The sequence below is a fragment of the Camarhynchus parvulus genome, chromosome 1A (genome assembly GCF_901933205.1).
Source record: "Camarhynchus parvulus chromosome 1A, STF_HiC, whole genome shotgun sequence".
In the NCBI taxonomy this organism is placed as follows: domain Eukaryota; kingdom Metazoa; phylum Chordata; class Aves; order Passeriformes; family Thraupidae; genus Camarhynchus; species Camarhynchus parvulus.
Genome location: NC_044586.1, coordinates 41,325,371 through 41,350,328, shown reverse-complemented (window position 1 = coordinate 41,350,328; position 24,958 = coordinate 41,325,371). Strand labels below are relative to the sequence as shown.

Here is a 24,958-nt window from a genome sequence, read left to right as displayed (position 1 = left end):
CGCACGTGACGCGCCGCCGCCACTCAGCGGCCGTGAGGGAGCGCGGCGCCTTCCGGGCCCCGCCGGCCGGGCCGGGCCGGGCCGGGGGCTGAGGGCAGCGGCCGCCCCTGCCCGGGCAACGCCCTGCCCTCGGCACGCCCTGCCCCGCGCCCGCTCCCCCTGCGCCTCCTCTCGGCGCTTGAGAACGGTTCCAGCTTTCCCCTTTCCCGTGCCCTTGGCTCTCCCTCGCCGTCGCCTTCACCTGCTGTCCCGGAGCCGGCAGCGCGACCCGCCGTGGGCATCGCAGGCGCAAAGCTTGCGGTCAGTGCTGGCTGGCAGGAAGGGCCATGTGCCCCGCGGCACGGGTTGCTCGTTAACCGAAGTACTGAAAAATAACTGAGGGGAATTTAGTTGTCTGTAGAAGCCCGTGGTGGAGACCTGTCGCTCTGGCTTGGGGCAGCACAGAAGGAGTCATCAGGTGCGACAGCAGGCTGCATGCATATACTGTAAATTTTGGATTAAACAGTGCCTGACAAAGAGCCCACAAGTCAGGGAACAGAACCCACAACCAGGGCTCGCTCCGTTCAAGCCCTTGCCCCTGACAAGGCAGTCTTTGTTAATTTTGCACTATTTGGTACGTGGTGGCACTGTATCAACAGAAACAATGGAGATTTCTTCTCTTTCAGTGCGGAACTGGTGGTTGAGCCACTTGTCTGCTTCAGCAGGGCATGGATCCATACTTAGGAAGGGTGCATCTGCCTCCCAGGGCCTTGTGCATGGCCAAGGGCTCCTTTATGCCTTTTCAAACTGTTGTTGATACAGTTCCCCTCAGCTTTTTCTTTCGAAGTTTACAGTGGAGAAGCGTCCTGCACCATGAATTTAAGTATGCTCTGAAGGTCGATTTGCCTTTGCTAGCTCTTTTTCAGGCTTATCTGTCTATGGGTTGAGAAGCATCCTCCTCATAACAACAAAAAGATGGGAACTATAGCTTCTTTGAAAATCGCTTCATTGTCATGTTGTTAAAACCTCCCTCGTGGGTCCCCCTGATGGGGAGACCCCTAAAAAGTTCTGTGCCAGGATTGAGAGATGCACAGGACTCTTGGTTTTTCGGTCTCCAGGTTGCTGTTTATTTTTCTCTTATCAGAAGTTCAGCATGCTGTCTGCATCTCAGACTCAGCGTACAAAGAAAAGGCACCAAAGTCACAAGACACACAGATTCAAGGTCTTTTCCAGCTATTTTGTCCAATTAACTCTCAGAACATACTTTATTTCTACATTTCTCCCAATAACTAATCATTTTTCTCTCCATGCAATATCTGCATTGCGGTTCTTTCTAACCAATCTCCCTGTGCTCCCAACACTGCAGAAGATGGAGCAGATGAAGAACACGAAGGAGATCAGACAACACCAAAAATCCTCCATCTTGTCTCCTATCTACCTCTGTACTAAAAAACCAAAACTCTTAAGTTTTTCATCCTGTGATAAACTATACTACTATCTGTTTCACACACTCGAAGATTCCAATTCATCCCAAAGTCTTAGAAGATTTCTCCATGGACAAAGGTAAAAAGCAGTGTTCCCCTGGGGGTCAGGACTTCTCAGGACAGGCAGAGAATATTCCCTGTGCCCTGGGTTCCAGCATCATGTAAATGCCACTTTTAATCTGTGCTGTGGTCTAGATTAACACTTCACAGACCAAATGTGCATGCTGTAGGCATTGATGCTGATGATTCCTTCAGGTTCCTGGGAGTTAGCAGATTTTATGGGGTGCTATTCAGCTAGGGAACACAAGAAGTGCTGTAAGAGGGCATATTAAATATCCAACCTAATGGACCAGACAAGAATTGAAGAGTAAGACAGGCACATGGTAATCCTTCCCTACTCCACCTTCCAGCCTCCAGGATGCTGCAGCTCAGGAATTTCTGAAGTCAGCTGTGTTGTTAAATGTGGGTGCCTGTGCTTTGTCAGATCCCCCATTTAAAGAACGTGTGGGATTTATTGTCCTATTTGGGAAATGTGAAACAGCAGTGTCACTGTTATGTGAACTGTGCTGTGTAATGCTAGTCCAGCAAATACAGAGTCACTGTGGAGACACGTCACCAGCTAATGAGCTGGGACTGACAGCAGCTGGGCAAACAGAGAGGCTGCCAGTTTTCTTTCTTCTAGCAAAGAGGCTGAAAGAAACAGAGGAAAGGGTTCATGTGAAACCAGGAAATAAGAGACAGGTAGCACCTACCAGGTACTCAGTAGTTGGCTCTCGTTCCTCTATTGTAAGGCTCCAGGAGCACCAGGATTATATAAAAAAAGAAAGAAACACTTGGAGAAGAGCTTTTTCAAGAGGAAAAGAGTACTAGAGATCCAATCAAAGTGGCAACCAAAGATGTGGTTCTATCACAATTACTTTAAATTATTTGATCCCAAGCTTGCCACAGGTTCTAAATTCTTGGGTTTTCCCTGTTTTGGTATTAGTGCTTGTAACAGATGGAGTTGCCTGAAAATGTATGAGGGAAAAAGAAGTTTTCATTAATAGACAGATGTTCTGAAAACACCAATCAGTTCCTTGCTCCAGTTAGTCATATATCCCCAGGACCACTACTATTGTCACAAAGTGGTAATAAGGATGTGTGGCCAAGACTGTGGAACTGGTTTTTTCAGTGGAAATTTATGCCTAGACTGGAAATATCAAAATGGTATAACATTTGTCACTGTATTCAGATCATCTTATTTGTCTGTCTGAGGTCATACCACTACACCTTCCACCAATCTGAGGGCTCTGAAGTACAGGAATGTGATCCTAACATCAGTTTTATATGAAACAAGACTGGTACACATTAACAATTTGTAGCGCCTTTTTGGCAAAAAGACAAACTGAAAGTCAAATGTATTTTCTTTAAAATCTCAGTATCACATCTATTTTCCTATATTACAGTGATTGATGTGTGACCAAGAAGAGATGTTGCATGGAAATTAACACAAGCAAGTAGGGATTTTCTATCTAATGAAGATTCCTAAAGTTCTGAATTTTAGCATCCTTCAGATTCTTACTAAACTGCTTTAAATCATTAAACTCCTATCCAAATCAAAAAGATCAAAGATGCTATAACAAAACAGTAACAGAAGCCATATTACTATTTTCATTGAGCTGGAGTGAAAATAGTCTTCATACCACCAAATAGAAACTTCCCTTAAATAACACATATTAAAAATGGAGATCATGTATTTGAAAAAAACTCCAAGGCAAACATGAGGTGCTATTTGCATTCTTGTAAAACATTTATTTGTGTAACTCAAGATAGAAAAAAAATTTCAAGTATCCATTTATTTTTTAGGAGACTGGGTAGGTCTTACAGCAGCCTCTCCTTGTATGTTTTCATGTCAGTTAGGACTGCTCTACCTTCCACTCCATTTGATTTGCTAGCTTTTTCTCCAAGACAAAGAAAATATACTTAGGACTGTTTCAGTTCCATTTGGATGATCATACTGACAGCCCAGCACATGGTGACTGGAGAAAGACCCCTTTTAGAAAGCTACTGAGACCTGGCAGAGAGCCACCAAACACAATACAGTCTAGATTTAGAGCAGATCTTACCTGCCAAGATTGTTAATTACCTCCTGCAGGGGTGGCTTGTCTGGCCAGTAGTCATGTCTAAACATAGAGCGGTACTTGAAGTTTTCATGATCTAATGAGCTGGTAGGTAGCTTTGAGTACTCTGGAAAGCAGTAATTTTCTCAAAGATTTCCTCACTCAGATGTTCTGTTATTACAATACATCAAAAATAATTCCAAGGCATATACAATGATTAGGTGAAAATGTATATTACAAAAATTAGAGATTATGCTTCTATTTTTCCTAACATTATGTGGAGGATATAATAACCCTATGGAAATAATTAAGAATTCTCTCACTGACTTTGGTACAAACAAGATTTACTTGTAGGAAGTATGTGAAATGCTTTTAGTGGCAGATGATCTAGGATGATAAAATGGTGAAGCACTAGCATGGATCCAGTAATTTTCCTAGTGAACTCAAAAGAGACATGCTGGACAACATTCCTTTCATGCCCATTTCCACTTTCTTTTATTATTTACTTTAGATGAGTGCATTGAGTCATCGTAAAATAGTATCAGCTCAAACATCAGCGCTGTGATGATTTGTGCAGTTGTTTATCTTGTTTTCCATTACTGTAGGGATCGCAGCTCCTCTCTTGACAAGGTACAGTTAGTACAAACTAATTCCAGAGGAAGCAAACACAGCTCTGGCCAAGGCATTGTTTGTGCTTGATGCTGAAGACAAAGTCCCAAGTCACTTCCTTTCTTAATCAGTGTTGCAGAGTCTCTAGGCCTTGCTGAGAGTTTTTACTTCGTAGCCCAGGAGTATCGATATTTCAAAGTTTTGGTCATTTATCTTATATTTTCTTTGACATTTTGCCTAGCCTTTCTGAGCTCCCAGATTCCTGCCTGTTTCTCCATAGTGTGTAACACAGTATGGCTATGATGTAACAGATCATAGAATCATAGGATATTTTGGGTTGGCAGGGACCCTTAAGGCCATCTAGTCCAACCTCCTGCAATGAGCAGAGACATTGTCAACTATATCAGGTTGCTCAGAGCACCATCCAACCTGACTTTGAATGTTACCAGGAGTGGGGCATCTACTGCCTCTCTGGATATCTTTTTGCAGTGTTTTACCACCCTCACTGTAGAAAATAACTTCCTTATATCTAGTCTGAGTTGACTCTCTTTTAGTTTAAAACCATTATCCCTTTTCCTTTCACTACAGGCCTAAAAAGACTGTTCTCATCTTTCTTATAAACAGCCTTTCAGTATTGAAAAAATACAAGGAGAAGTCTTCTCCACAACCCAAACACTCTCAGCCTTTTCTCATAAGAAAGGTGTTCTATCCCTCTGATGATTTTTATGGCCCTCCTCTGGACTGTCTTCAACAGCTTCATGTCTTTCCTGTGCTGAGGGCTCCAGAGGTGGATGCAGTATTTCACGTTGAATCTCATCAGAGCTGAGTAGGGGTAAAAATCACCTCCCTCAACCTGCTGGCCACACTTCTTTTTGTGTGGCCCAGAGTACAGTTTGTTTTCTGGTCTGCAAGCAGACATTGCTGGCTCATTACCATTTTATTTTCATCCACCAGTACCCCCAAATCCTTCTCAGCAGGACTCAATCCAGGAATCCCCCAGCCTTCATTGATTCCAGAGATTGCCCCAACCTAGGTGCAGGACGTTTCACTTGACCTTACTGGAGCTCGTGAGTTTCACACGGACTCACTTCTTGAGCTTGTCCAGGTTCCTTTGGATGGCATCCCATCCCTCAGGCAAGTCAACTGCACCACTCAGCGTGTTGTCTGCAAACTTGCTGAGGGTGGACTCCATCCCATTGTCTAGGTCACTGACTCAGAGGTAAGGAGTATGGGTCCTAATACAGATCCTTGAGGGACACCACTCATTACTGATCTCCATCCTGGCATTGAGACATTGACCACTACTGTCTGGATGCAGCTATACAACCAATTCCTTATTCGCCAAGTATCAGGTTCCTTCCAACGGCTCCTTGTAGGCTTCTTATTGCTGCTTTATGGTCTTATCCAAATTTCCAAAGAAAATAAAAAACGTTCAAACTGTTGTTAGATAATTCCACATTTTTATATAGGCATCATGAGGAGACCTAAGACCTGAGGAATGTGTAAGCTGAGGTGGAAGAATGGGAAGACCTGGGACAAAGGATTCCTCCTACTCATGGGGTCCTACTTGCAGAAGAAAAATTCAGTAGGACAGGCTTTTCATCTGAGTCATGTAGAAGTAACACCCAATTTCTACCCATGAATTACTATATAAAAATAGTAGCAAGAAATCATGGGGAGTTTTATCCCAAAATGGTTCCACAAGGCCAGTCAGTTTGTTGTGGAAAGCATTTCTGACATATGGCAGATAATTTCTGTTAGAGAATAAAAATCTAACACAGATACTTACTATGCAGTTTAAATAGACAGAAATGCGGAAGAAGGGTAGGAGGAAGAATTGCAGTGAAACCTGAAGTAGTTACATTGTTCCTTTCTAGCGCTGTGACTGCTTTGTCTAGTTCAGCCTGCTTTGTTAGTGCTCACCTCCTTGCACTTGATTCCCAGCAGAATAAGACCCTCACAGGCACACACAAACTCAGATGTATGCTATGTCTCAGCATAAGCTGAAGGACTCCAGTACTTCATGTTAGTTCCAAAAGAATCTATAGTACACTCACTACAGTGCTCTTAGAAATGGAAGGAAATTGAGGATGAAAAAACAATGGATATTTTGACTCCACTATGCATTCTTACTTGTTCTCCCAGGCAATTATTCCAAGTGTGTGTCCATTTTCAATAGATTTCCAGCTGCTAAATAAATTATTACATTTATAATTGAATTTTTTTTTGCATAACTATGCTTTTTCACGGTGCATTAGTGTGAGATAAAAATAACAGGCATTTACCACAGGCTGTTCTTTGGACATTGAAAAAAGTCTATTTGCATAACAGATACTGCAATATCCCTATAAAGGACAACAAAAAGCTTAAAAGAAAGGTCACAAAACCTGCTCTTCTCATCAATTCAAAACTAAAGATCATACAGCAAAACCTCAACTCTCTAGACATAGCAGTGTATATATGATTCCCTTATTAATTTTCTTCAGACTATGATTATTTGCTCTCTCATATTTAGTACTGATACACAATTTTATTTTCAGTGAGATTATAGTTCTGATTCACCAAGTGCTACCATATGGACAGTCATATTGAAGTTGTTAGCAAGCATAGGTCACTTCTATTCCTGTATTCAATCCACTGCTTGGACCGGCCTTGCTTTGGGCAGGACACCTGAAGGGATCTGCTTTGGCAGCATCAGATTTGCTCTTATGTTACTGCGGTGTCCGGCTTGCCACAGTCTCTATTGAGACAGCCAACAAAATAGCCAGTGCCTCATAATATTCCCTGCCCTGGCTGCGTTTCTGTTCCCCCATTTTGGTCAGTTGTACATGGCAATGCACAATCAGAGTCCTTTTATTGTAATACATAGCATACACCAATTTCAAGTATGCAGAGATTTGAAAATAAAGTCATTGAATTGTTTGAGTTATTGTACTATGCTTGAGCTTAAAAGCATACTTCTGCCAAGATGCAAAAAGTATTTCTCTCAAGATGCAAAATTTTTATGTCATGCTACACCTACTTTTGTTTTAACAGAAACAGGACCAAGTTGCAGTGAATTAATATGACAACACAGTAAAGGCTTCAGGTTTTTTATTTTACAGGGGCAATGCATTGTTGTACACACTAGAGTTGTTCATTGCGCTTTAGAGGAGCATCATGAGGCACAGTATGTTAGAAACAGGACTCTTTTTTGTCTTGTTTGTCTCCTTATTATTTTAATCAAATGTTTCTTTAGTATTGAATAAACCTCTAGATTGAACAGCCCCAACTATCTCAACCTGTCTTCACAGTAGAGATGTCTCAGCCCTCTGATCATCTTCCTTGCCTTTCTCTGGGCTCTCTGCAGCAGGTCTGTGTCCATCTCACGTTGGGGACCCCAGAGTAAGACACAATAGTCCAGGCGATGTCTCATGGAGCAAAGGAGGGGAATCCCCTCCCTTGCCCTGCTGCCTGTGCTACTTTCTGTGTAGCCTAGGACACATTTGGCCTTCTGGGCTGCAAGTGCATGTAGCCAGGTCAAGTTGAGCTTCTTGCCCACCAACAGCTGTGTTTCTTTCCAGGGAACCTCTCAATGCATTCTCTGCCCAGCCTGTACCTTTGTTTGGGATTGCCCTGATCCAGGTGCAGGACCTTGCAGTTGGCCTTGTTGAACTTCATGAGGTTTGAACAGATCCACTCTTCAGCCTGATTAGGTCCCTCTGGTTGTCATCCCTTCCTCACTATCAACCACAGCACACAGATTGGTATCCTTGGCAACCTTGCTGAGGTGCATTCAATCCCATGTCACCAACAAAGATGTTAAATGTCACCTGTCACATTACTGACCCCTGAGGGGTCCCTCATCACTGGTCTCTGCTTGGACACAGAGCCATTTGCCACAGCTCTTCGAGTGCTACCATCCAGCAAAGATGGTCCACACATCAAGGGTTCAGCAACATTAGAGCATATTTTTTCTCTGAAAGAACTTATCTTGCCACTTGCTATTTTTCTGACCTTTTGTCTTCCAGCTTAGCTCTATTTTTCTGAAGTCTTCCTGTACCATTGCAACCAACTTGTAGAGTGTGGTTAAATAGAATCTGTGTAAGGCTGAACTCAGATCCCACTTTTTCTTAATTTGTGTTTTCTCTAAGTCTGTACATGCCACTATCAGAGTAGCTGCAAGCTGATTATTCCTTTCATTTTCTAGTGCAGAAATCACATCTAGTTGTTATATTTGCTGAAAGCATCCATATGGCTAGCAGATGTACTTAAAAGGTGATTAATGAGTGGGGTAAATTCACTTCATTCAGTTCTCCTTAGTGATTTCATTGAGGCTAAGTGTATATTGCCTGTCCCTTTGAAAGCAGTATGGATTATCTGAAGTAGAATCATGCTTACTTGGAGTAAACGTGGTCTGGGTGAACAGAAGTAAGTACTTAATTCAAGGGTAAGGTTTGTCATTGGACTGTCATCTTCAAAATTGTCAGTACAGCTTCTGCTTCCATTTTGGTAAGCCCTATATAATTTGACTCTAGGACTGAAGTTCTGCTTGACCATAAATAAAAGGTCATGTAAAGTTCTGGTTCTTCTACTGCTTTTTTGTTCCAAGTTCCACCAGTATTTTAAAGGTATCTGTATATTAAATATATATAATAAATATCTATGTATTAAATTCTGCTCAAAATTTTATTTTTGGGATTTAACCTATCAACGGCAATGAAACCATGCCTAACTTCCTCTTAGTAATATAAAACCTAGTGGACAAATATCAAAAAGTACATATTGATCACCCATATCCCAAGATTCCATTAACATTTTTACCTGGACCATCACTTATATTTCTTAAAATCTATATCCAAATGCTTTTTTCACTAATTTTTTTTTGCCTTAACATGTGTGCACACATGTGCATTCATATGTGGTTGTTTTTCTCCCTTTCACTCATTAAAACATTAACTTTCTTCTAGTTCTGTGAATTTTCTTCAGCATTTCAGCTGTTAGGACGCAAACTTAATTATTAACATTGTTGTCTATCATGTCTTTCATTTATTTTTCTAAGAACTCTTCAACCTGCCATTTAAAAATAAGTGTTTAATTTTAGTTTATGCAGTTTACTATCCTTTCATATTATTGATTTAATGGAAAGTATTTTATGTTATGTAATCTGCAAACACTGTTACTGTTTATGTTTTCCAAATATGCAGCAGAAGCATTCTGCTGTTCCATATTTTTTACACAATTCTATTTTTTCACATATAATTGTAAAGCAGTATTAGTGTTTGATATATCATTGTCTCTGATTAACTTAACGTTCTTCATTTCCAGAAGATGTACCTATTTGCTTTTCTTTCTTCTAAGTTCTTCAACTATTTAGTTCTTCAGTTATACACTAACTGTTGCCAGCTTTTGTGTGTTTTTTTCCTCCCCCATTTGCTTCATGTTTTATTGTGCTGCTTTCTCTTCTTGTAGTAAGAAATTAACTGGGGATAAAGAGTAAGTTTGAAGTGGTATAGCTGAGACATGTCGTCATAATCATGAGTGTGAAATTCCTAAGCAGGGAGTTTTTGTTCCAAGAATGTTTTTACAGGTGTACTGGTTCTGGCCCAGAATTTACTATCTTCATAGCAGAGAAATTGTGCTGTGTTTTGTGTTTGTGACTAAAACAGTGTTGAAAACATGCCAGTGTTTGGGCTATTGCTCAGCAATGCTTTCACAGGATCAGGGCTGTCTCACTTTCCCATTCTGCCCACATTCCCATACCAACAAGTAGGCATGAATTTGGCAGAGGACAGAGCTGGGACAGCTGACCCCATATAATCCATAACATCACACCCACCAGTAAAATAGGGTGGAGGAAAAGGGTGAGACTGAGGCCGTATTCAAAGCTGTTTATCAGAGACTGTTGGCCTGTTTGTGGGCTTTGGTTGCCCTAGCATATTTTTTTAATCCTTACTTATTGCATTTTATAATTCTCACTTTTCTTTTCCTTTACTTATTAAATCATCTTTCAGTTGACCTACTGGTTTTCTTTCTTTTTCTCCTATTCTCTCCCCTGTTTCACTGGGGAAGGAGGCAGGGGGAAGTAAGCTAGCAGCTGTGTGGGTGCTTACCTGCTGGACATGATCAACCCACAATAGCAGGATGGAAGAAAAATACATTAAGAGCACAATCTCTTAGTAGTGGAGGTATGAGGTTTAAGGGAATGAAGTACCTTTAATGAGAAGCATGCCAGGGAAGAGGCATTTGTGCATCCACAAATGAAAGAAGGAGGACAAGATGAGAAAACTGTGACTGTTTAACCTTGAGAAGAGGAAGCTCAAGGAAGAAGATCTTATTGATGTGTCTAAAAGCCTGATAGGAGGAATAAAGATGAAGACAGACTCCTTGTGATGTCCACTGAGGGACAAGAGGCAATGGGCACAAACTGAAATATGAGAAGTTTAATATAATTTATTAGAAAAAGAACATTCCAGTTACAGACTATTGTGCTGAAGGCTGATTCCTCATATCTGAGTGTAAATGACAGTCAGACAAAAATTGATACTGTAATATCAATTAGTAGTATCAATATATGGTTAGTTCAATACTTACAGCTCTGCTGGAAATTGGGTGTAAAATGACAACTTTTACACAAATGCTATTTTGTAGTAGGAGTGTCTATTGATTAGTTCCATTCACAGGTATCAAAACTAACATTTCAAGATGACTCATTGTCCAGATTCAGCCTGCTTTTTAAGTTCAATTTTTTGGTTTTACTTCTGGCTTTTTCATTTGCTGACAGTTTTGTAGGTAAGAGTTTGTTTATATTCTTCTGTTGCAGACAGTCCCTGGCTTTCAGTGAGCAGGTCTGATTAGTCTTGTCTACTGAGATTATTTGCTAATTGTTGATATTCAGGTGTGTATTTCATCAAGGAAGTCTTGATTGCTTGGTTAAAAAGAAGAAATAGGAGCAGTCCATCTTTTTTTTTTTTATATATGAGTGAAACACTACACTTAAAAATTGTATCAGCTTCCTCTTAAAACAGCAAATGCAACATGAAATTTGGGGGAGATATATGGGTCACTTATGCTTTTGGCTACTTTAATAGAAAAGTAGATGATTTTCATTTTATTGAATTAGTGACTTCAAAAACTTGCTCACTGATTTACTATCTGAAAAAAATGTTGATGGATGTTCTGTAGTAGCGTGGGATCCAATCTGAGCTGAAGAGAATATTTTTTGCTGTGTAGGTGCATGAAGAGTATGATCTCTTTGTAGTGCATGCTGCCTCCCTCTCTGTGGATTCTCATTAGCTGAACATAAGGAGACAGAGTTCTGCAAGCGTGGCAGTACACACAGAACTGTTGCATGAACAGGCAGTGCTTTTCACTGTATCACTGTATTTCTGTACTCTCACATTGCACATGATAATTTTTCATTTTGAATTTTCTTTTTACTGTAAAGATAGCTTGGGGTGTGTTAGTGTGAAATACTGAATACTGCAGCTTTCTACATAAAATTGAGGGTCTCAGATGATTCCACTGAGGAAGATAATGTGGTGGTTATATTGGACATCTTCAATAGCAGTTACATTTATTGACAAAAATACATAATACCGTATTGCCAGAAGTACAGAAGGGGTTCACAAGTCGTCTTCTGCTTGTTCTGGTTGTACTGGTCTTTTGCATCATGACTCTTCTAAAGACCCTTCCTCATTCCTCAGTGGATTTCAGCCACATTCCTGTCTACCTTGGCCTGAAGCAGCTAGATGTCTGATGCCAAATTTCAGATACCCACTCCAATGGAGCTACCTGACTTTTCCCAAAAATATATTGTGTCTAGCAACTTCACGTTTGTTTTATCTGTCTTCAGCAATGACCAGAACTAGTACATACTGCATTAAAACCCAGTCATAATGCAATGCTAAGAGCATCCTGTAAACGTTTTCCTGGGATGTCAGCAATACCAGCACACTGGCACTAGGGACCACATCCCACATTAAAAGGCTTTGGTTGACAATTCGGCTGAAGTGCAACGTCAACAACTCTGGCAGGCTGCACAGGGGCATTTTGCCTGACACAGTGACCGTGCAGACTGGGTGTGCACCCTGGAGCCTCAGCATAGCCCCTTCCCAAGTAAGTAAATTGGGTGCAGACCTCCTTCCCCTCCCAAATATGAGGGTTTTCATAGCTCGTCCTGAGTGATCTGGCTGTTATTGCCAGCCCTGTACTTTTGCTTTGGGGTAATAAATGTCCAGTTTTGACCGCCTGTCTTCCGTGTTTGTAAATTTGCATAATCCTGGAGTCTGACCGATGGGAATTGAGTGCTGCTCGGGTTTCGTTCACCTCGGCGGCTGGACAAGCCCCCGTGGCTCCACGGTCACCCTTTCCGGGGGTGAATAAAGACACCCACGGCACACCGCGCACGTTTCGAGTCCTTGCCGGCAGACTCCGGGGGAGGGGCGGGCACGGCCGGGCACGGGCGCCGGGGGCGCCGGGACCCTGCCGCAGCGGCGCCGCCCGCTGCCGCCGCGGCTGCGGCACTGCCGGTGCCGCTCTCCCGCGCCGGGGAGCGGAGCGGGGCGGAGAGGAGGAGCGCAGCCGCCGCCGCCGCCGCAGCCGCTGCCTCCCGCGGCGGCAGGGGGCGGGACGCCGCGGCAGCAGCGCTGCTGTCAGCGCCCGAGGGGCTGGGGGGCCCTGCCGGCCGCGGCAGCGGAGCGGGGCCGCCCGCCGCCGAGAACCGCGCCGGGCGGGCGCCGAGCCGCGCCGCAGCAGCAGCAGCAGGAGCAGCAGGAGCAGCAGCGGCAGCAGCAGCAGCGCGCCCGCGGCGCCGGATCCCCGTGGCGGTGAGTGCGGCGGGCGGCCCGGGCGGCGGCGCTGCGGGGGCCCGTGGCCCGGTGCCCGGCGGGGCGGCGGCGGCAGCAGCCGCCGAGGCGGGGGAGGTGGCCGCGGGTGCCCGGTCTGCGCCGGGGGCAGGGGAAATCGGGTCCATTTAACAGGTTGCGACGGGCGTGTGGTCCGCGGCGCTCTCGGCACCCGCGTTTTCGGCGTTGAGGTGGGTAGGAGCAGGATTTTTGTTAGCGATTTGTCACTGCTGCTGTTGCTAATATTGGCTTCCGATGCTATAAAACGCTTCCTAAGAAGCCGCGTCTTCAGCTGGGTGTTTGATAACTCTCGGGTATCCGGCAGCTGTCAAAAATACCAGGACGTGTAGTTGTTTTTCTCCAGCCCCATTCGGGGTTTAAGATGGCTCATACACATAAGGAAATACCAAAACTTTTCTTAATGTTAAGAGAACGAGGAGAGAACAAGAAATAGCTTTGGGCATCCTTATGGCTCGAAAGGCAGTTTAATCTCCCCATACTGGTATTTTCTTAGGCAACGACCCTTACTTTAAATCACTTTTTTCATAAAGTTTTTGAAGGACTGACACTTCCTTGTGCCAACTTTTTAACTCTGTAATGTGGTATTATTTTCTCTTTTCGTATGTAATTTATGCATAATGGAATATTATTCCTTTCTTTTATTTACTGAATGCATTGTCTGAATCTGTCGAGGGGTTCTTTTATCCTTTTCATTTATTAGGTACAGGATTACTTGCAATTTTACTAATATGAAGTGGGTTAAGGAATTAAATGATTTTGGGACTAACTAAAGGGAGACATTGAAATTCATGCCATTTCTAAGTTTGCAAGTCCTACGTTAGAAGTCCAGGAAGGGATGAGTAATTGATAGGGGGTTTAGGTCTTTTGTGGGCCGTTTTTTGTTTGTTTTGGGTTTTTTTTCTGCAGAGCGCATGACATTTGCAAAAATGTGCCACTGTATCCTTGAAGACTCATGCTGTAATAAACAAGCAGTATTACTAGACACATTTTTTTTTTGCTTCCTACACACTGTGTCGCTTGAATAATTTTGGTGTTCTACAGCACAAAGGCCTTGTGTGTTTGTGCATACAAAGTGGTTGAAGAGGATGAAACAGCTAATTGGTTGTGAGTAAAAGAAAAAGAAATAAAATGGCAAACAACTAAAATGCTCCATGGTCAGTTGCATTTGTCTATAGCAGTACTTAATAAGTAGGCAGGTTTCAAAATACAGTTTTTGCATTCATACAGAACAGTCTGTTTTCAGGGTGTCTTATTTTATGGTTTTGAAAATATAGGTGTACTCTCTGAAGTCAGTGAAAAGATTTATACAGGCTTGCCTGACTTGCAAGAATTAATTCTAGAAACTTTTCCAAGATGTTATTCTTTCATGTGAGCACATGTTTCTGATCTTTCTGGGTCGTATGCTTTTAAGCTTCCAGTAGAAGACCTCTGGACTTCTGGGCTGGTTCCGTCCTTCTCCTACATGGAAAAGGATTCCACTTAGGCTTAGCATAATTTTTTTGTGAAATCTGTGTTGTATTTTTTGTGTGGCTGGAAAGGCAGTCTGGGTTTTAGGTATCTTGCCATGTTCTTATATTCATTCTTTTCATACCCAGTTATGGAGGAGTTGCATGGAGTATAGTTATTTGAAACTGAAAATCTTGTGCTGCAATGTACATATGTTTGGTTGTTGTTTTTACATTGGAATAGGGAGACATTTCAGTTTTTCCTGTGTCCGGATCTAACAATATCTTTTGATTGAAACTTTCATTTCTAGTCAAGTCTAAAGTGTTAAAAATTACTGATGACAAGGTTGCAATGATTTGATTTTGTAATGTGTGAGTCTCTCCTAAACTGTGAGAATTTGGAGTATATATAACATTATGCATTTGTGTCTTTACATACAGGCAAAACCCAGTTCTGCAGTACCTGAGGATGGATAAAGACTTCCGCTACTACTTCCAGCACCCGTGGTCTCGCTTAGTTGTGGCTTACTTAGTGATCTTCTTTAACTTCTTAATATTTGCTGAGGACCCAGTATCCCACAGCCAGACAGAAGCCAATGTTATTGTTGTTGGTAATTGTTTCTCCTTTGTAACAAATAAATACCCTGAAGGAGGAGGCTGGAGATTTTTGAAGGTGTTTCTGTGGCTCCTTGCCATTCTCACAGGACTGATAGCTGGGAAATTTCTCTTCCATCAGCGCTTGTTTGGTAAGTTAAAAGATGCATCTGCTGACTTCCTGGTAATGGCTTTCTGACTTTTCCATTTAGCTTTCTACTCGTGGCAATTTAGTAAACTTTGCTTTTAATCACTTCTACTGTTTAGAGCTGTATAGAACTCAGTTCATCAAAGCTTACACCATGATAGAAACTAATGCCATAGCATAACTTGATTTTAGTCAAAAAGTCAGTGATTTTAGTCAAAAAAGGATAAAAATAGTGAAAGCTGACATGTCTTAAATACTTGGGAGGTCAGTAACTTTCAATTTTTCTGTGTTACAAATGTACTTCTTTGCACTATCAGATGAGTTTTTAGGTCTTATATAATAACTTTCTCAACAATTTGAAGAAAAGGAATTCTTCCTTGGGGCAGCAGCTCTTCATGTCTTGTCAAAAGACACTTAAGTGGAAGCAGAGGCTCTTATAAGTATTAGCAGAGCTGTGCTGAAGAGCTCCCATGTGAAAATGAGAATTCTAGAGAGGTAGGACCTGCCTCTTTTTTAGTACAAGAGCAAATCAGTAAAATGGAAAGGTGGGAAATGGGGAAAAACAAGACAGTAAATGTTTCCATACACAAGCTATGACTTAATTGAGGAATGTACTGTACATGGACTATCTAAAAGGGATGATATGGCTCTGGAAAAAAAAAATCTGAGACTGAGAACTTAGATGTAAATATATAGAGATAGAAAAATATCCATTGTTGTCTTAATTCACCTGTAGAGAATGTTGCATCTGAAGGCTCAAGGCTGTCTCTGTGTTCTAGAGATAATTAGAAATCTTCAGTACAAAAGATTTCTTTGTTTCTGCCTGATATAGGGGTCTCCTTGAGCCAGGTCTTATGAGTTCTCGGAGACCTATATCACACCCGAGATAGCTCAGCCACCTCAGATGGCATAAAATCAGCAGGATGGCTTCTATGGTAGTGTTGGAAATAGAAAAGTTTTAATAAAAGGCAAAATAACAAAGCTCTTTACAGAGAAAACCCAAGCCAGGGGCAAGAGGCTCTTGCTCCTGCTAAAACACCTCACAAAAGCAATTTGTTCCTTTTGTTATCTTCTTTTTCTAGTAAATTGCTTAGGCGGGACTTTTTTGCTTCTGTCCAGTTAGCTATCCTTAAGTTTGAGGTGAAGTCCCCAAGGTCCTATGAGGTGTCTTTTTACCTAATTGAGGAGAGAAATTTCTGGGCTTATTCCCTTTTTAAGGAGACAAAGGATAATTTGGTCACTCCATCAACAGAGGGCACATTCCTAGCGAGTTGCACTATTTGAAACATCTGATTCTGGGTGTGTTGCTGCTGGTCTGGATGGACAGCCCCCATATTCTTACGCTGGTAGCACTGCAGGATGAATGGTTACTGGAACACCTCAAAGCACATGAGCAATGGGCCATTTCCTTAGTCTGTCTCATTCTATTAAGATCAAGAGAGAGCCACTATTGTTTCAGTAAATCAAATGTAAAACTGTTGTGTTGAGGAGTGAACAAGCAAAGCCACATCAAATGACTTTTAGTACAGACTTCTCTTGAAGCAGTTATTCTGAAAAATAATTAAGCATCGTGAAGACTATTCAGCTGTTTTACCATCGTGTAATGGTAAATGTAAAATGTTCCCATAATGAGGGCATTTTACCTGGAACAAGGGCTACCACAAGAATGCTTTCAATTCTAGCTTCCCCAGTTGAGAAGTTTTGTTAAACTGAAGATGTTTAAGGAAAAGTGATGAAACTGATGATAAATTTAGAAAATTAGCCCAATAGTGAGAGGATTGAGAGGATAAAGGGAGATTTAGAGAGTGACTAGCTCAAATTTGAGGGGCAGAACTTTTAGTTCAGCATATGTAATGCAAGGCTCAGTGCTTGGAAGTGGCAAATATCCAGCATTTTTTTTATGTGAAAGGCTAGACAACCCGTGGAACAAGTTTTTATAGGCTATGACCTCATCAAGACATGAATTTTTATTTTTGAGAACACATTTTTCTGACAACAGAGTCATTATCTTCTATCTAGGTAGGTTATTATGATAATTCCTTCTGGATTTGTAAGTGAATATCATATGTAGCTAAACATAAATTTTAAAGTGACTTGATTCAGTCTTACTGCCAAACAGGGAAAGTCTGTCAGTGTCTGCTGCTTTGTGCCTTTGTGCAGTTGCTCAGTGAAACAGGATAGGGAACTTACCCATATTGGCAGCGCCCATCTTTTATTTCTGTAAGGATCACATGTCTGACCATTCTGATGTTTGTGGCAGCACTAAGATGGGATCAGCATTGAGAGGAAACTAATGGGGAAGAAATTCCTAACCATGAAGGCAGTGCTAGTTTATGGATATTTGTGGTTGTGGTCTGGGCAAGCAACAGGGGTGTAGGTGCAATCTGATTTGAGGCTGCACATTGAGGTTCATGGCAAATTGAGCCAGTGTAGATCTGTCACAACTCCACCCTCCTAATGCCAGCCACATCATTCTGAGCCAGTGCTGTTGTTGATGTGACAGTGCAGCAAGCCAGCGCAGGCAGCCAAACTCATGGAAAATCAGTTGCTTCTGCTGTCATCTGCAGCAGCTCCTTGAACTGATGTGATCACTTGAGTGCCAGTGCTGATGAGACGGCCAAGGACTGTGCAGCCAAGGCAGCTGGGGGCTGTGGCAGCCATACCTTGTGCTGGCTCGAGTGCTGTGGTGCTGCACCCACACAGTGTGGCAGTGGAAATGTGCTGCTGCTGGTGATACACTGAGAGCAGATGGCAGGCAGTGGGACTGAAGAGCTGACTACTGCTGACTGATGTGGCTGTGTAGCTGTGTGGATAGACATTGCAGTGATGAGAATGTGAGTTTACAGCTTCAGGTATCTGTGTCTCCAAGAGATTTGTACAGCCTATGCTGAAATACTTTCTGCCCGTTATTTGCTACTACTTTAATGACTTCATTGCCTAGAAATAATTCCTTTTATTGAGATCCTCATTGAATATGTCCTCTGGATCTTCTGGCATCAAGCAGTTAATGAATTCACCCCTTTTATTGTTTTTAATTTCTCTAGTCTATTTCTTTAAGTAGCTGCTACTTTTGTAATTTTTCTTTATTTAACTTTTTTTTTAACGTATAATTGCTTAGGACCACTCTGGTTTTAAATTCTTGTTTGTTTATTTATTTTTGTTTTTTTTTTTTTCTCTGCTAAACTCTGTTTGCAGAGAAAATTGTGATTGGTTGTTTCTTGTGTCCTGTGTATAACTTCCTGCAGTCAGGAAACCAAATAGCACCAGTCAGTCCTCTCCTGTCTGGTCTTGGCTCAGCATGCAGGCTACAAATTGAAAATGAAAAGGATTAGTCTGCACATCTCACTTTAAATGAAGAGGAAAGGATTTTCTTTCTTTATGCCCTTTCTGCTTTTTTATTCTTTCTCTTTGGTATTTCTTGCTGCTGAGTTTGCATAGGAACTAGAAAGGTAGTGTAGCTAGAACTGTGTCATAATACAGTTTACCATCTGTGACAGTCACTGCCTGATAGCCATGACTGTCATGGACTAAAAAAATAAAAGAAATAGCACCTTATGTTTCTAAAAGTGGAAGAAGACAGGTTCTGGAAACCTGATTTAGGCTTCATCACTATGAGTTTACAGAGAGATAAGGGAGAAAGTAAACTATATTGATGAGAAGTAGAGATCTCAGCTGGAGGACATAGTGGAATGTTTTCTGTTGATAATATTTGTTGCAACCTTTGAGCAGTATCATCTTCAGGGAATCCTTCAAGACACTCCTCATGACTTAAAACAAGATTAGAAAACAATTACTTTTCTTGTTCATCAGTCAAGAAATAGCTTATTTCATTTGATAAACATTTCCCATGATAAATATTTCCATGGAAAATAGCCCTTATCTAGTACATTCTTTATATATTCATGACATGTGGTCAGAACAAGTAGAATTTTAACATTGTCTTTTGGCTGTTATCCACTGTATTATTTTGATCCATCACTAAGGATATCTTCTGTTTGGTTAGGTATTGTGTTCTGCTGTGCTTTTAATTTTCCAATGGAAAGTGAAAGGTCATAAAAGAATATTGGGAGTTTGGGGAAATAAAAAATAAAGATACATACCCCGGGTTTGTTTTTTCTTTCTGTATGAAAGAATTACTTGAGATAAAGTGGTAATTTTTTGATTAATTTTCTGCTTTATTTAAACCAGATTTATTGAAATCTGCTTGATTAATTTTCTGCTTTATTGCAAACTGACCCATTTGATGACACTATGCATTCAAAAAATCCATTCAAATCTTGACTTAAAAGAAATTCCTAAATAAGCATTTGCCTATTTTTCATATTGCTCTGTGGCATTGTATGGAAGATAGCACAGTGTTTAAGGTATATATAGAAAGTGTATGTTTTAATTGGCACCTGCTCAGCATATGCACAGTTGCTCTTCTGCACTACTTCAGACCTAAGTTCTGAGTTCAGTGTTTTTTTTTTTTTTGCACAAAGTTCAGGCTGTGCATTTTGCATCAGTATAGATAGACATGATCCCTATAAATCATTATCACCAAGCCCAGCACAATAGCTATTCTAATCCATGCCCCTCTACTGTAAAAACTCTGTGTTAGGGACAATATTGGAGCTATCTCTGGATAAGAGAATAGGCTTAGGGACCGGAACGGTATTAAAACCTCAGAAAAGCCTAGGAACCACGCATGTAAAAATAAGTCTTCAGTTTGAATAGACTTTGAGCTGTATGCATAAATGGGCAGTATACTTGGAAAAATACCTTATTTTTTTCAGTCCAGCATTTTTGCTTTGACTGGTCCTTACATGTACTAATCCTTAGCTTATGCTGCATATTAGATATATCAGTTTTAAAAAACTTACTACAAAATGTACATGTTTCTACTTGTCCATTTTTCTGATTTTAGAGATGTATTAAAATCTGGTTAAAAGCCTGATTGCAGAGACTATGTTTGTATTGTATTTGTATTTGAATCAATTGCCAATGAGTGTTCTTAGATTTATACTTGTAAGTTCCTTTCTAAATGGGATGGATGGGAAAATGAAATACTTTATGTGTTATAAAATATTACAGCAAACAAAATATATATAGCTAAATCTGTCTTTATTAAAATGAAGGAATCATAATACAGCGAGTAAATTAGAGCCGTTGTATAAATGTTGAATTTAATGGGTTTCTCTCTTACAAATGTTCACAGTATGCAGTTTGTTTAAAATTAAATGATAATGTGAGCTTCACAGACAGTGGGATAAATTAATAAAGCACTCATTATAGGAATTGCACTGAACTGTGGGTGCATACAAATGTTGCAGATTTTTTAATGGACAGTAGTGCCATGCTGGGAGCAATTTCATGATAGATGGTTTCAAACAAAACACCCACCAAGGCTATGTGATCTGAAAACATTACTCTTTTTGTCAAACATCTTCTCTGGAAGGCTCTAAAAGATCATGCAAATGTCTTAAAAGCAGACACTTCAGTGTCTGCTTTTATGCTGAAATTTAAAGGGTGTATTAACTGACTGAAGATTGCAAGAGGAAATTAGGCAGACTGGGATTTAGTCAGGATGATGGTGCAGTACATGGGAAAAGTGGATGTTAGTCAGGTAAAAGGATAAATTCATACAATATTACATATATGATCAGTTAGTATCCTGATATGTTAGGGGTCATGTTAGTGTAAAATCTGGGCAGTGCTATTGCTGCTGGTGTTGGCATATCACTTTCATAGTGGTGCTTGTGAAATAGCTAGTGAGCCATGTGATCTGTTTTGCCAAAGAAGCTTCCCATAGATTTGTTAAGATTTTTGCATGCTTGTTCTCCAGCCAGATTGCTTCCCATTCTTGTTTGATGGTAGTGATAGGAGCTGTTATACCACCATCTGTAGAAACAAGTGGTGAGCATATAGCAATACTTGCATAAAATTCTAAGCTGATTGATAGAGCATATTCTTTTCTGTTGTCAGCTCTGTGTCTTACATTATACTAAGGACTGTCACTTAAAACCCAGCAACTTTGTTCCTGCTCTTTCTTTTCCATTGATGACTTCAGCCTGATAGAAAACAACTAATGTGATAGCTGGTAAAAAATACTGTCTTCAAGAGCCTGTTCAGTATTTTAGTAACAATGACCAAGTTAATGCTGTTGAAGGTATTCAAGGCCTGCTGTGATTGCCTCATGGTCAATTCACCTCTTTTGTACCAGTAAAATGTTGAAGCAATATAATAAAATTATTTTGGTCCTACAAAATATGTGCCAAGGGGCCAGTCCAACAGTTTGCTAATAATAACACACAAATGACTGTGAACAAGCATTTCTGAGAGCCAGAATCCTCAAATTAAAGAAAAAAAAAAAAAAAGCAGCAACATAAAAAGAAGAAGCTCTCAGTCAGCCACTGAATGAGTTGCAGGCTCATCAGATTCCAGCTCTGGCAAGCTGACAGTACTTCAGATATCAGTTTATTTTAAACTTTACATCATTCATGAGGGAGACCACAAGTGACCTTTCAAATATAAATGAAAAGCGTGCAAGTGACCTCCTACTTTCTTCTCTTACTCTTATTTTTAGAAGAGCCATAACATTTCACTGCTTCCTCTTTTCACGCTCAATGAGAAGACTGCTGTTGTCTGCACTTAGCCTTCGTTGTGGAATCAGTCTTTGGGTAGGAAATTATGGAGTTTAATTGGAGAGATACAGGCAATAGCTACAAAAAGATTATTCTCTCTTGGTAGAAGATTTGATTCTACTGGAGGTGCATACCCCACTCCCCAAGCAGTAGCATAAGAGTGCAGGAAGAGCTATGTGTGTCAGATTTTCCATAACGGGAAAGCTCTAGATAATATTTAGCATCCAGTGACTAAAACTAAAAATAAGTTCATTGCTATTTCATATTGATGTGTCAAATGTGTGTTTTGATCTTTTTGACATGAGTTTCAGATTTTTCTTTCTGTTTGAAGCCAGGAGTGATTTTGGAATGATGCCTGCCACTTATGGGAATGATGTGTCTCCATTCCCCAATTTCCAGAAATAGAAGTGAGCTTATTCTTAGTAGATGCATCCTGATGGGCATAGTGCAGGTGCAGCCTAGTGCAGGAGCAAATTTCATGTATCATTATCCAATACAAGGAGGAGATGGAGAGGATATTAGTGTGGAACTTCACCTCGCCATGTGCCTGCTGAAGAGTCCCTAGGAGAAAATTATTTCCTTGGTCCCCTTGGGGTGTCAGTGGCATGAACGTCCTTCACATACAAACTAACATTTCTCTCTGTGTGGTTCTGCTGGGACCCCAAGCTGAATCCAGCCTGTGCACTCCCCAGCCTATGCACTTGCCTTATAACGTTGTTTTTTAAAAAAATATAAATATAAATAGAAATAAAAATATTTTAATTCCAGAATGTAAAAAACCCCTCAACCTATTCTGGTTCTTAAAAAACTTTGAATACATTATCAGGATATAAGACCTATATAGCAAATAGTAGGTGTGTATACATTTCTCACAGATATTTTACATATGGCAAAAGTAAAGAGTTTGTAAATGTCTTCACTAACCAGACTGACTTGCAAGGAGGAAGGATCAGTAATTGTTCCCTATGACACAGGTAGGGCAGAAATGCGGAGTTTCTAAATGTGATTGCTGAGACATGAGAGGCACATGCCCTAATTTCAGATTATGGAAAACAGGATTTTCTGCATTCTTCTTTTTTCATCAGAAGGGCAATGCCCCTTTCCCCATTGAGTAACTCATGCCAGGGGTTGGCAGGAACAGCAGAAACTCTCCTGCTTTGAGGATTCACACTGTCCCTGGTGCCTTTATGTGGGAAAGGAGTCTCCCAGGGGCAGGCTGGACATCTGAGTAGAGGTAGCAGCAGAGCCTTGAATTCAGCTTTCATCTGCACCACTGGGGTATGATCTTTCAAAGTGGCCAGCTGTGTAGAGCTTTTTAGGCTCAGTTATGTGCATGCTAAATAATTTTTTCTCTTTCTGTGGCACTGATGTAATGTCTGTCTACTGTGAAGCACACTTTCATTTAATAGTAAAGCAAAGAAGAAATTAAATCTGTGCAAGATTCAGATAAAGTCAAACATGCTAAACAAATAATGAAAAAATAATTAGGGCAGTGAGGGAGCGAAGAGATGAGGCAAGATGAAGAAAAACATTCCGAGAGAGTCACAGCAGAAACAATATTTAATTTTAACTTACTTGAGTAAAAGGCCTAAAGATTGAGAGACTGCAGTTTTAAATAACAAAACCTCACAAATATCCTAGCTCTTTTGCTAATAGATGTGACAAAAAGTATGGATCTTATTTTACACCTGACAGTGTAATGTGCTAGAGGTACAGAAAAGAGAGAAGGAACTGGAAACGAATATTTTATAAGGAATGTCTGTGGAGTTCCTGATCTGAGGAATTCAGGGCTTCACACGATATACAGTTTTGTGTCACTTTCATGCAGCAAATAAAAAAGTATTTACAAACCGTTTTCTCCATGCCCACCACTTTGCTTCATGTTATCCTTGACAGGTTCTAGCCAAGATGACTTTGAAGTGGTTTGGGGCTTATATCCCGTGAGCCTTATCTCTGTGGCAGCCAAAGGTGGAGCAATTTTTATCTAAATTAGAGGTCACTTTTGTATGACTTCTCTAAATTCAGAGAGTAAAGCGGGAGTGCTGCTCTCTTGGGGATGCCTATAGATTTCCATCTCTTAGGCTGCAGATAAAGAGCAGATTTCTCTTGAGGCTGTGTTTCTGCTTGCCTTGCTGGGCACAGGGCAGAGCAGCTGCAGGGATCAGGGGCTCTGCAGAGCTCAGGGCCACGCTGCTGTGCCAAGAGCTGGCCCAGGCAGCCTGTGCATACCCAGAGCTTATCAGACTAAACTCTGGCTGTCAAACTCAATGAGAACTTGGCCAAGCTTATGTAAGGTTGTGTATAAAAGATGAATTAGTGCATTATAATATATAACATTAGTGAGTAACATATTGCATATAACATATTGCACTTGCAGTATTTTGCAGAATATTGTCCCTGTGGCTACAGAAGTGGCTGACACCCCCAAAGCTCCATTCACTTTGTCTTACTACCCCTATGCCCTCCTAGCAGGGGATGGAGGATGCCAAATTATTAACTATATCAACAAACCTATTTTTTAATGGCTCCACCTAAGCAAGTGATACAAAATGATACAAAATGAGCTTTCATGTATTAAAATTTTCACAAGACTTACTTCAGTTTCGGGCTGAAGTTTCCAAATGCTGAAAAATTTGTTCAGAAAAAAAAAGAGGTCAGGTTCCCTACTTTGATGACTCAGGAATATGTTTATAATGTTTATAGAGTCAAAAATTTAATAGCTATGCCTTCTTTTAATCACCTGAGCATCTGAGGTTTTGCACTTGACATTTTTCACTCAATTGCAAAATTCAGAGAAATGTCATGAAAATCTAAGTATGAATCTGCTTCATATAGTTAGCTTCCACCAATGCACAAATATCCTGCAATGACATGACATTAAGCACTGCTTATTAATCTTAATTTGCTTTTCTAGAAATAGCACATCATTCATTTGTATTATGTACACAATATAATTGTGTACAAAAAGGATTATCTACTACATACTGATTGAAAGAGACCACAGACTAGACTAAACTGTCATGGCCAATATATTTAGTAGTAACTTAGGAAAAACTGGATTTTCAATCATTTGATACTATGTTATTTGCAAAAGTAACCAGGACAAATAATATATTGCAAAAACTATGCTT

At 40.7% G+C, this 24,958-nt stretch overlaps 1 protein-coding gene across 1 annotated transcript in view; it reads left to right on the top strand.

The window, feature by feature from the left end:
* The first annotated feature begins 12,903 nt into the window (after positions 1–12,903).
* Positions 12,904–24,958, top strand: part of TMEM117 (transmembrane protein 117) — a 180,248-nt gene continuing 168,193 nt past the window's right edge. The window contains exons 1-2 of the mRNA XM_030960265.1: positions 12,904–12,978; positions 14,904–15,208. Of these exons, the coding sequence (XP_030816125.1) occupies positions 14,932–15,208 (277 nt within the window). The 5' untranslated portion in view covers positions 12,904–12,978; positions 14,904–14,931. The remainder of the gene's footprint in view (positions 12,979–14,903; positions 15,209–24,958) is intronic.